The sequence below is a fragment of the Eleutherodactylus coqui genome, chromosome 5 (assembly GCF_035609145.1).
Source record: "Eleutherodactylus coqui strain aEleCoq1 chromosome 5, aEleCoq1.hap1, whole genome shotgun sequence".
Lineage (NCBI taxonomy): Eukaryota > Metazoa > Chordata > Amphibia > Anura > Eleutherodactylidae > Eleutherodactylus > Eleutherodactylus coqui.
In genome coordinates this window covers 58250227-58262521 of record NC_089841.1, presented here as the reverse complement: position 1 = coordinate 58262521, position 12295 = coordinate 58250227, and the positions used below count along the sequence as shown (strand labels likewise).

The window sequence follows — 12295 nt, the reverse complement described above, 5'->3', positions numbered from 1 at the left end:
TGAGACCTCCGCCGATCTCAACAGGGGTTGCAGTGTCCCCTGTCATCACTGCGCAGTTAATGCACCCCCCGCAGTGAGAAGACTTAATGGAGCACTGGTTGCATACGCACACTGGTCCTCCATTCACCTTTAATGGGACTGCCAAGATACCAGAGCAGCAAGCGTGCACTTCATTCATTCTGAAGCCCCCTTAGGGGATAAAAAAAAGCAACCCCTGCAGTGACAGGCAGAGGGAGACACTGGACCCCCAATCTTGAGATCAGCAGGGCTCTCAGCAGTGAGACCACCACTGATCAGCAATTTATGCACAATCCTATGGATAACTTGAAATCTTGATACAACACTTTTAAAGGGGTTGCCACTGTTTACTATTGATGATCTATTCTCAGGATTCGGTATCTACAGCAGATCATCAGGGATTCTCCACTCTGGATCCCAGCTGATCCTCCAGCACACTGTCCGTGCATCCGGGCCAGATGTCCACGTTGGTCACAGCCTGTAAAAGATCTAGGTGTAATATCTGTGGAGCAGGATGAAGAGAAGGACTACCTGGTTCTGCTTCTCTGTGAAGATCAGGTGGAGGGAACTGCAAGTGACATTAAGAGGAAAGATCACACCCTGCTACCGGTATCCCTCAGGCGACCCCAGTGAATAGTTATGCATTTATTACACTTTGGCACAAAATTTCATGAAGGTGTCCATTAAGACAACGCTGGGTTCTATTTTAACAATGCGTCAGGTGTCCATTTTCATATAATATTTGGGTTTGAGGGGGAAATCTCATTTATTAATTCAGGTTTTATTTGTATGAAAACGAGCCTGTAAATGAGAGGGTTACGCCACCTGATCCATTGTTTCCCAAAGACATAAGCAGCAGAAGAGATAAGACCATCTTATGGCAGTAAACATGTCGACAGGGGGAGCTGTACTTACCCGACAGCTATGTAAACTGTGTAGAGGACAACGGTAAGTGGCAATAGTGACCCTAGACGTCACTGATCTGTTTTCAGCAGTATTCAAATGGGAAGATGGAAAATTCCTGTACAGTGCCACCTATTGGAAGGCAGCATTCCTGCAAGTCAATGTCAGACCTTTAAACAAGCCTTGTAGTCCTCTCCAGAAGGAAAAAGATAACCATGTAAAGACTGACCGTTTTGGGCCCCTCATCAGTGTGTGGCAGGTTTGTGGGTGAGAGGCCTATACTACACACTGATGAGGAGCAATCACCCCCAAACAGCTGTCTGTAAATGGTTTTCTTTTCCTTCTGGAGCAGACTCTGGCTTTGACTCATAATTCCCAGTCATCGTTACAAGGCCTGTTAAAAGGTGTGACACCGACTTGCAGAAATGCTGCCTTACAACAAATGGCGCTGTAGAGGCATTTTTCCCCCATCTTCCAATTTGCATATTTCCCAGAGGAACATGCATGGTCCTGTAAGTCTCCGCTCACCTTCTAGCTGCTCTCCCTAAGGCGAAACAATACTCTTCTCAGCCAGAAGTATTACGTCACATACACTATGTGAAGGGCTCTTTCAAAAATTCCCTCTACAGTTTTACATCATTGTTTTTTTTTCTTCCAACGAGGGCAAACTTCAAAATGAAGGAAATGTATAGGATGCAAGTCATCCCCATTTTGTGGAACAACCCCCTAATGCCTCTACAAATGTTTACTTTCCTCTTAAAGGTGTATTCCCACCACAACAAGTTCGTCCTATCCACAAGGGAGTGGATAACTTGCTGATGGATGAGGGTCCAAGCCACTGGACTTGTACCGATCCCAAGTTAACAGCTCTGGCACATTTCCAAGTGTGGGCAAAACCTACGCTCCATTCAGTTCAATGTGACTGCCAGAGACACGAGAGGCACTTTGATATCTCCAGAAGTTCCACTGAAGTGGACAGAGCAGAGGTGCTTAGGTCTTCTAATGGCCCTACTTTAGGACAGCGTGTGCCTTCAATCTCAAAATCAGTAGAGGCCCCAGCAGTCTCACTCCCACCGATCCACAAGTTATCCTTTATTTTCTACATACAGGATAATTTGCTATGATGGGGATAATACCAATTTAATAAATCCCTCCATTAAAAAGGATTCCAGGACTTAATTTTCTTCTAATGACGACAGACAGGTCATCAATAGATGATCAGCAAGAAACCACTGATGGGGGTCCCGCCAATTAGCCGATTCTCAGGGCTGCTGTCACTGTAGTCGGCGCAAAAAATTTAAAAAAAAATATTCTACTGCATTCATCAGGCTTCCCCGATTATCTGTTTTAACCCCTTAGGCCTCATGTCCACGGGGAAAATCAGGCCCGCTACGGATTCTCCATGGAAAATCCGTAGCGGGTCCCTCCTGCCCCGCGGACATGAGGGATGAAAATAGCAATTACTCACCTCTCCGCACGCTCTGGATCTTCCCTTCTTCGCAGCTTCATCTTCTCTCAGTTGCGGCCGGATCTTCTTTCTTCGGCCCGGCGGATGTGCACGGCACGTCAGTTCCGTGCCGGGCCGAAGAAAGAAGATCCGGCCGCGACGGAGAGAAGATGAAGCCGCGAAGAAGGGAAGATCCGGAGCAGGGGAGTATATTCTGATTTTGACCCACACGAAAATGGAGCATGGTCCGGATTTTCTCATGCTGTGGATTTTAAATAATCTTTTGCCCGTGGACATGAGGCCTTAAGGACGCAGCTCTTTTTTTTTTTTTTTTTATTTCCCCCCCCCCCCCTTTATTTTCAGTTTTCCTCCCCACTTTTAAGAAAAATCATAATTGTTGCAAGAAACAGCCGATGCCGGCATTGTATGGAGTGAGTTTGCCCCCCAATCCCTCTCCATACAAACCCCCATGATGTAAATGTATGTCCTGGAGCGTTAAGGGGTTAAAAAGGATTCAATTTGGATCTGTCAGAACTGGAAGCCTTGACACCAAAGCAAGCATAAAGCAAGTATAATGGGCACTTACCCGGAGTCTCCACCCTCTGATAGTGATAGGGGTTGACACAAACTTCGTCTTTCTTAAGATTAAAAGCATATTCACAATTTTCAATCGCCTTCAGTTCATGATGACTATGGAGATCTGGCCAGCGCCAGAGACGACAGTAGATAACGTGCGGTAACCCCTTGCGGTGGGACACTTGAAGGCGGCCATCTAGAGACCTGGGCAGAGCAAGAATGGATATTAGGGAGGAAAGAAAAAAAAAAAAAAGAAGCTTTAAATTATACCGTCAGGTTAAAATGTGTAAACATCGAAGCAAAGCAAGAGAAATAAAAATGGAAGAGCACAGAGAAAGCAGGAGCTAGGTCAGCATTCACCGAGACGAGGAGGTACAGAGGCGTCACGTACCCGCCACTTACACATAGCACATACACCTGGCAAAAGGACATCAGTAAAGACAGAACAAAAAAATAAGGATACAATCGAGTTTATAACCAAGCGGAGAGAGAAGCTGTAGCAAAAAACGGAGGCTAGATCATCATGCAAACACAAAAACGGCAGCATCAGCACTGGAAGAAAGAGCGAAGAACATAAGCAAAGCCGTAGAAGCCAGACACGGACATGTATCCTAATGTTTACAGGAGGTGGCATACTGCACAGCAGAACCGTCCTGAAGAGGAAATCAGGACTCTACCTATAGCGCCCCCTGTCTGTTCTACACTAACGGTTACCTACACTTGTCACAAGTCCGACTAGTATAAAAGCAGACACTATCAGCCGCGAGATGCATTAAAAGAGAAGAGTGGCAAAATAAAAGCAGTCTACATAACAAACATGTATGAGGCCCGATATAAAGCCTGTCCGCTATTGAACATCATTTTACTTAATGAATCTACGTTAATAGTGGAGGCACTTTATATACATAATTAATCCCGAGTTACCACCTGTATTATACTCCAGAGGTGCGCATACAACTCTTCTGGCTTCAGAGATGTAAGCATCCCCTGCTTGTTCAGCATCTGATTATGGCGATTTGAACTGGATGAACAGTTTTTAAAAAGGGGTTTTCCCCTTACCCAAAACTGCTTCACAGCCAATCCGTACTTACCGGTTGCTGCTGACCAGGCCATGTGACTGCTGTGGCCAATCACTGGCCACAGTGACTTTATAGCCAGTGATCGGCTGCAGTAGTCACAGGTCCTGGTCAGCAGCAACCAGAAAGTACAGAGTGGCTGTACAACGCCTTTAAGGCCCCTATACATCTTCAGTGTTGGACAAATGATCGTTTGGCTCAGCGAAATTTTCATGTGTTTAGCGAGGTAAGCTACAGCTAGAAGGCTCTGGTGGCTTATCTCCCAGGGAACAAAATGGAAAGGTGCTGAAATTCAACATTCCAGATCCTACTTTCAAGGTTGAGCCACCCCCATACATATTGAGAGCCAGCAGATTCAGTCAACTAAACTGTTTGAGGACTTTTACACACCAAGCACGGTACAGCAGAATTGTGAGTGCAGCTCTGGAGTAGAATTCTAGTCTGTAACTCTGGATCAGTACAAGTAACGCAGTATATTTACAAAGTGACTCAACGATTTAAGTACATTGTAGACTTAATGGGGTTCTTCAGGGTTAGACTGTTTTCTAATAAACACAGCGCCATTCGTCCCTGGTATTGCAGTTCGGCTTCCATTCACTTCAAAGGAGATGAGCTGCAATACCACACACAACCCTATGGACAAGGGTAGCACTGTTTGGAAGAAAGCAGGCATGTTTTTCTAACCGTGGACAACCCCTTTAAGGGCCTTTTACACGGTCCAACAATCAGGCAAGGACATTCGTAGGAACCTTTGTTTGCCCAATCATAGACATGCTGACGGTGCCACTAAAAACCCATCGATTGAGCAAATCCTCATTTGTCAGAGGATTGCATTATTTATGCAGCATCAAAAACCATCGTTAGCAGCAGCATATCTCCCCGTGTGAACGAGGGATGTGCTGCCCACAGCGATCAAACAGTACAGGGGATCATGGCTCCTCTCAGTAGGATCGAAGCCTGCCTGTGTGAAGGCCAGGTCAACGAGCGCAGAAGTCGTTGATCGCTACTTGCCTCCAGCCATGTAAAAAGACCCTCGCACTTTAAAATGATGTTCAACGGTGAACGTACCATCTTTAAAGCCCCCTCCAGCTTGCTTTTCGCACAACAGACCATGAAGACTAACTGCATATGTACATACACAAATGCAGATGTAAATGGGTTATGAAACGGACAAAAACAACAAAGGTGGACAGAAAAAAATAAAAAAACAAAAACAAAAAAAAAAACACCTGAAACAAACCGATAAATATCTAGTACTGTGAAGCGTGGAACTTGCTCCCCAATACAAGACGACTGACAACAGAACCGTGGAATGATGAGTAATAAAGCTCTAAGACTAAACTCGGGGTCCATTTGTGCAATACATGAGGTAAACTAAACGTGAAAGGCTTTAAAATGTACGTGTTGTCTAGCACGGTCGGAAGGGAATCCGATTTTGGGACGCCACGGCCAAACGAGAAAAGCGAAATCGTAGAAGTGCAACTTCACGATGTCGGCAGCTCCCCAACAATTGGCCATCGTGGCTACTTCCGCCATGACCACCAACAGATACACTCCAAAAGCAGATATCGTTGGTCAAAACATCAGCTAATAAAATCAAAGTAAAAAACACAAAAAAAGGAAAAAAATAAATAAACTTAAAAAAAAAAAAGTTAAATAAAAAACATCCAGAATGTATCTGTAATTTCAGAAGCAGCAGCATCCTGTGATACACGTCTCTAGACCCTCGCCCCCCTCCCAGAGAGCTCTATGCGACAGAGTGCAGAATATTCACCTGGTTTGTTCAGAGAAGCTGTAAAGGGCTGTGGTATCCCACTGATCTATGGTATTTGGTGTACTCAGTCCCCAAATTTCAGAGCAAGTGCTGTGCAATAAATTGAAAAAACAAAAATTGATGTGAACAATGGAAGGCATGGTCACTTTTGATATACCATGAGGTCAAAACATGGAGAGAATGTACACAACACTTCCTTCACATATAAAGATACAAAAGAATGGCATCGTTAGTGTAAAGGAAGGGGTTAAATGGAAGAAGTGATCGCAAGGAAAAGCTATGACAATGTGGAAATAAAAAACTAAAGCTGAACACTGAGGAGCGGAGACTGGATGGAGATCACAATGGAGATACCAAACCCGCCCATCCGAAAGTGAGTGGAACATGAATGACACACACACAAGTCATGGCGTCACGTAATAATGGGAATGGCACAGAACGGTCGGTTGGAGGCACTAGATTGGTTGACTGTAGAGACACAGACCTTACAGGGTATTTTAATACAATGTACAAATACCAATAGGTTATAAAGATTCGCAGTAGACTAAACCCCATCATATCACTGAAGAGGACTGAAAGGGATTCGGTCACCAGGTTATGTGATTGGCTGAGCTCCAAGGCACGGGGGCGGGCCGTGCAGGCTTCTCCTCACCCGCAGCATGCAGATTGACAGCGCGCTCCCTATACACAAAAGGAGAATAAGCCGTCTGTCTGCATGATGCGAGCAGGGAGAATCCAATGCGGCCGGTCTATATGCAACTCAAAGCTCAGTTTCATGAACCCGGTGATAGAATCCCGTTAAAAAAAAACAAAACAAAAAAAACCACACACCACACACACAATTTCCCATTACAAATCAATAGAAAGCACATTACAAGCGCGTTTTGGAATCTTCACAAAAATACACCATGTGAACATACCCCAAAAATCATACAAAAAATAAAAAGCAGTGTGAACGCACCCCAATGCATAAAGGCTGGTTCACAACAGTGCTTTCACTTTCCGTTGCTGGAAGCCAACGCGGCCCCTTATGGTAAATGTGTACTGGAGAGCTCAGCATCTCCTCTAGTATTTTAGCAGACGTCTAGAGCAGTACTACATTGTCCAGCATTTTGCCCACCAGTGTCTCCTTATAGTGGCTGCAGCAGTGTTGTGCCCGCTGCATGCCCTGACCCGTCACCAATGATATTCCATATAGACAGTACTTCTCCCCAATGTGATCTGTATAGGGGACATCACCGGGCAGAAAGGATCATGTGAGGAGTCACCAGCGTACAGAACGGGGGCATCTTCAGTAAGCAAGCTGCGCACCAGGCGGGGGCAATATACTATTAAAAACCTGCAATATCAAACCCAGAACTTAGTATCAGTAACTACACCTACATACATCCTCAGGTCAGTAACTAGAGAGAAAGCGGAAATTTGTTATGTCGGGTGTATATAATCACAGACACCAGTCTCTAGGCAAGACGACATTGCTGCCCCTCCACGAGATCAGAGTATTTGTATCGGTCGTAGCCTCCTCTGTGCCACAGATTTTTCTAGTCAATTGGGCAAATCCAATCCACCCCAACTAACGTGGTTTCCTCCCAGAGGACATCTCCATTACATTAAACGGCATTGTGGTGGATTTGAGTCTGAAATTGGCTGACAAAATTATACTATTTTACATGGATGTCAACTTCAAATGAGGCTGAAATCCTCCATCCGCAAGTAACATAAATCTGCATCCGAATTGATCTGCGTTGTACATTTTAATTGCGCAGCTTGTCGGCTTAAGGCCCTTTTACACGCAATTATTGCTCAAAATTCGTTTAAACGGCCAAAAGTGAGTGATAATTGTTAGGTATAAATGAGGGCAGTCGTGCTCGATTCGTTCACTTGTCAGGCCGTTCGAAATCCTCTCCATTTGAACGAAAACCGTTCAGACTTTTGAGCGGCTTGCCGACTTGAGGGGAGTAAATGTACTCCTTGTGCTTTCCTTGCATTTGCAATGAGTACATGGTTTACTCTGCTGGGAGAAGACAATAGAATCCTGCTGGCCAGATAATACCTCGCATAAACACATGTCCACCTGAGCAAACAACTAGTTCTACTAAAGGCACTTTTAGACGCAACGATTATCGCTCGTTCAAACGGCCAAAAGTGAGCGATATTAGTTACGTGTAAAGGTTGGCAGTCATGCACTATTTGTTCAATTGTCCTGGTCTTTAGCCTACATAAAATCCATTAACAGCTCAAAAGATGTACTCATTGTGCTTGCCTTGCATGCATAATGGGTACATTGTTTCCGCATGACTGGACTAAACAATGGAATCTTGCTGGCCAGATCATCCCTCGCATAAACACACACCCACCTGAGCCAACAACTCCTACTGAGTTTACTTTAGCTAATGAGGAAATTGAGAATATTAAAAGCCAGTATCTGTACTTGCAATTTTATGCAAAAATGTCGTCAGTTCGGTCCGTCGTACGGCCGCTTTAGCAATCGTCGTTGCGTGTAAAAGGGTCTTAAGTTTACTTTAATGAGAGAAATAGAGCCATTATCGTATGTGTAATTGTATGCAAAAATGTCGTCAATTCATTCAGTCGTTCGGCTGTTTAAGCGATTATCTTTGCATGTAAAAGGGCCTTTACACTGTTTAACACAGATTTCAAATTTTCAAATGAGTTAAATCTGCATCCAAACTCTTGCTTACTCCCGACCTTCATTTATTTCTCCTACTGGCTAGCCAGATACTCAGACATCATTTATTAGACTACAGTAAGAAACACCAGCCACTCTGCCACCATCAAAGAGCAACCAGCAGGGGTGCCAAATCTATTTCTGATGACTATAGCTAAGGCTTGGTGGCCACCAGACATTTATCTGTTGGCTGATTGATATTTCTCCCAACTCTCCCACGAGTTCAGCTGAACGTTCATGTGTTTTGTGGGGCGGCGGGTTATCTCCAGGAGGGACAGAAGCAGCTAGCAATAAAATTCAACTGAAATTCCGAAATCCTCCTTTCCCATGTTTGTACACTTTTCTATAAAGCAAGCTGCGCCCTTTCCCTCTTCCAGTTAGTGGGGTCTCAGGACCCAGACACCCGCTGGTAACTGCTGCCACATCTAGCCACCATTTCTTTTTTGCACCCATTCTCACTTCGATCACCGTCCCCAACGAGGCTCACGGGACAATTTTGCTCTCAAAACATTAATTTGATAAGAAGCCAAGTCAGTAGCTTGTGAAGCGTGGGAGGAAACACATCGAGGACGTACAAACCCTGTGCAGACGACGTCCTTGGTCAGATTCAAATCCACTAAGCCGCAACATGAAGAAAGCCTTATAGGGCAACTTCACTTGTAAGAAACTTGACACGTCAGAGCCACATGTCACAAGTTTTGATCAGTGGTGGTCCAGGTGCTGAGACCCTCACTGATCACTGAAATAGTGAGAGAAAAAGCAGTTTTGTGCCCCTTCGGCTGTCAACATTCTGTTCTTCTCGGGTGTCAAAAATGTAAACCGACTTCTGTAGCCCTCCGTGCATCCGTCCTCAGGTGCCAAAAAAAAGAGCAGACAAGGACAGATGACAGCTGCAGGGGCAGAGCGCTCAGGTGAGCACCTTCTCTACACTTCAGCGATCATTGAGGGTCTTGACATCTGAACCCTAACGGATTTAAACTTGTGACATGTCGCTCTGGTATGTCAAACGTGTTTTTTTTTTATAAAGTGCAGTTCCTCTTTAAAAGGGTGCACCAGCATCACACGTTAAGGAAGAGATGATAACTTGCGCCCACCGATCTCAAGAACGGGGGGGTCTCATGCGTCTTTCTGCCAGTCACTATGGGGATGCAATGAAACTGTAATGCCGTTTTCACGCGGCCAAAAAAAAAACCACGTGAGATTTGTGCGTTGCGAGATACATGAATACAAATGGAGTCCTACACTAAAGTTATTTTGAGTGGTGTAATAAGATGTGCCGCGCTTTGTTTGTTTCCCGCATCACATCTTTGGGTGTGCCCTTGCATCGCCTATTCTCAATGGCGCCGGCGGCAGCAGCACACCACATGCAAGGTGCACACGGTGCAATGTGAGATTTTCTCATTGAAAACAGTTGGTAGAAACTCTGATCCTCTGCCATGGCGGAGGAGCGCTGCTTCCCCAAAGTGATGTGAGGCGGTTTTGAGATAAACACCTCGCATCTGTAAGGAACCCACAATTGGCGAGCGCGATAATCGGCTGTGATCACCCACTCGCCCGTGTGAAATTAGCCTAAGGGAAATGAACAATCATGAGTCCCTGCATACTGTCTGAAACGGCCGTGTGAAGGCCACACTAATGAGTGCCAAGCTTGTTGCTCATTATGTGGCTGGGATCATGCCAGGTAAGAGGAACCTTGAAGCTATGATGCCCTTTGTCGGCCCATGGGCTAGCTGTAGGGTACAGTCACACCTTGCATATTTTAGCACACAAAGACCACAGCATATTATGCGTGGATTTTGACACAGATCCACAGCAGATTTCACCCGAAGTCTGCTGCGGGTGGACAACCTGCACCAATGCTGTGGATTCAGACCCTTTTACACGAATTTGGATGCAAGATTTTCCACTGTGTGTGAATATACAGAAGTTCTATCGACCGGATACATTCATAAATTCACTAACGGCCATAAACACACACACACACACACACACACACACACACACACACACACACACACACACACACTACTTCTAGCACAATCATTAACGGCAAATTCACAAACAGGAAGCGCTTTCATAAACCAAAGTCTGGTCAATCTGCGCCTCCTTTCACTTGTGGTTCACTCCTATAGAAAGTGAAGCGATTAAGTGATGAGTAAGGGCTGTCAGCCTGGAGGACGTAAGCCGCTCTGTCTGATGTCAGTGTCTTTAATCTGCAAGGTCTTATCTGGACGTCTTCTCCCTTATTACCATGTAGCTCAGGTTTAAGCATAATCTGCTTTGCAAGTTATGAACAATATCCAGCGGCTCGGATTACGTAGGCATCCGAAATAAACGGCATGCGAGGATTCAATGGGACAGGACCTGTACAGTACAACAAGTACACCTGCAAACTACCACATCAGCAAGTAGAAGATCCGGGAAATAACTGCATCACAAGGTGTAAATGGATAGACCGTATGAGTGTGAATCTACCACCCATACGCAGAGTCCGGGCGCGGAGAGCACTGCTAGCCGGATACACCCTTCTACTTCTCGGTTATTGGACTATTTCAGGCCATTTCCATTGTCGCACTGAAAGAGCAAACATCAATAGTGGTATTTATTTCCATATGGTATTACTTAGTGGGGCTCCTTTGGCCCTAATGATATCAAAACCTCTCCATGGCATATTTTCCATTAACGTCTGATCCACTTCAGCTGGTATTTCCCTCCATTCATACTGCAAACATCTGGCGAGTTCTCTAAAACGAAGATACATTGGCCCGTCTACAATAGCACAAGCAGTGTCATCATTGGACAGTTGAGCAATGGAAGAATGTTCTATGAGTGATGAATCACACTACTCCATCTTCACATCAGATGGAGGTACCTGGGTGTGTTGTGCCAATAGGTAAAGAACCTGACGCAACCTTTGAGGCCCATAAAGTCAGGTGGCTCAAGGGGTCAGGAAATAAGGAGTCTGGGGAGCTGTGGCCCGTTTCTGCGCTGTATCCCCGTCAAGTCCACACGCGCCAGCAGCACAACTCTTCAGTCTACTGTGTGCAGTCTCCCATAGACATGAATGGGAGAGCACATGCACAGAGCGGACTGAAAAGAGTCACGCTGCAGGCGACCTGAACACCTTTGGGATGAACTGGAACGTCAGGTCAGGAAATATGAACAGTGTTCTTTGAGAGAACTTGTCAGACATTTGCAGGATGAATAAAGGGAAATACTTGCTGAAGTCTATCAGACGTTAGTAGAAGGTATGTCATGAGTATCCAATGTTATTAAGGCCAAAGGAGCCTGCCTAAGTATTAACAAAGCCTAACGATGCCCAGGCACCTACAATAGCTCTAGACCAAAACAGTTAATCAGCAGAGCTCTATTAGCCCTCACCCTCAAAACAGGAGTGGTCCATCTGGCCAAAGGTTCATGTGTTTTCAATAGGGAAGTGGAGAAAGTTGTAGTCAAACAACTTCAGTGGCAACTTATTTCCGTGGGGAACATAAAGTACGAATATTGAAAGTCAACACATCCAGTTTTCCCCCCGCCCGAGAATTATCTGTTGGGAGAACGTTAGGAGGCCCCCCATAACATGCGAGAGTCATCCAGTTCCGGAACATGAGAACAAAAAGGGGGTACAATCTGAGATTAGTTGGGGGAAGATCAGACAACTTCAGGAAATGTTTGACTGAAAGTAGTAGATACTTGGAACAAGCTTCCAGCAGACGTGGTGGCAGAATCAGCAGTGGGGGAATATCAAGCTGCCCTGGATAAAACATATTACGCATTCTAAAAAGAAGGAGGAGGAAATCATAAGGGCGGACAGG

The 12295-nt window shown here is 45.2% G+C and overlaps 1 protein-coding gene across 3 annotated transcripts in view; it reads right to left on the bottom strand.

Annotated features, from left to right (window-relative positions):
• Nucleotides 1-12295, bottom strand: part of SMAD2 (SMAD family member 2) — a 54217-nt gene that overhangs the window by 17122 nt on the left and 24800 nt on the right. For 2 of the 3 annotated variants that reach the window (XM_066602584.1, XM_066602586.1), the window contains exons 3-4: nucleotides 5795-5884; nucleotides 2955-3148 (exon numbers count right to left, since the gene is read on the bottom strand). In XM_066602584.1, coding sequence (XP_066458681.1) covers nucleotides 2955-3148; nucleotides 5795-5884 — 284 coding nt within the window. The remainder of the gene's footprint in view (nucleotides 1-2954; nucleotides 3149-5794; nucleotides 5885-12295) is intronic. The other variant, XM_066602587.1, reaches the window with a different exon arrangement.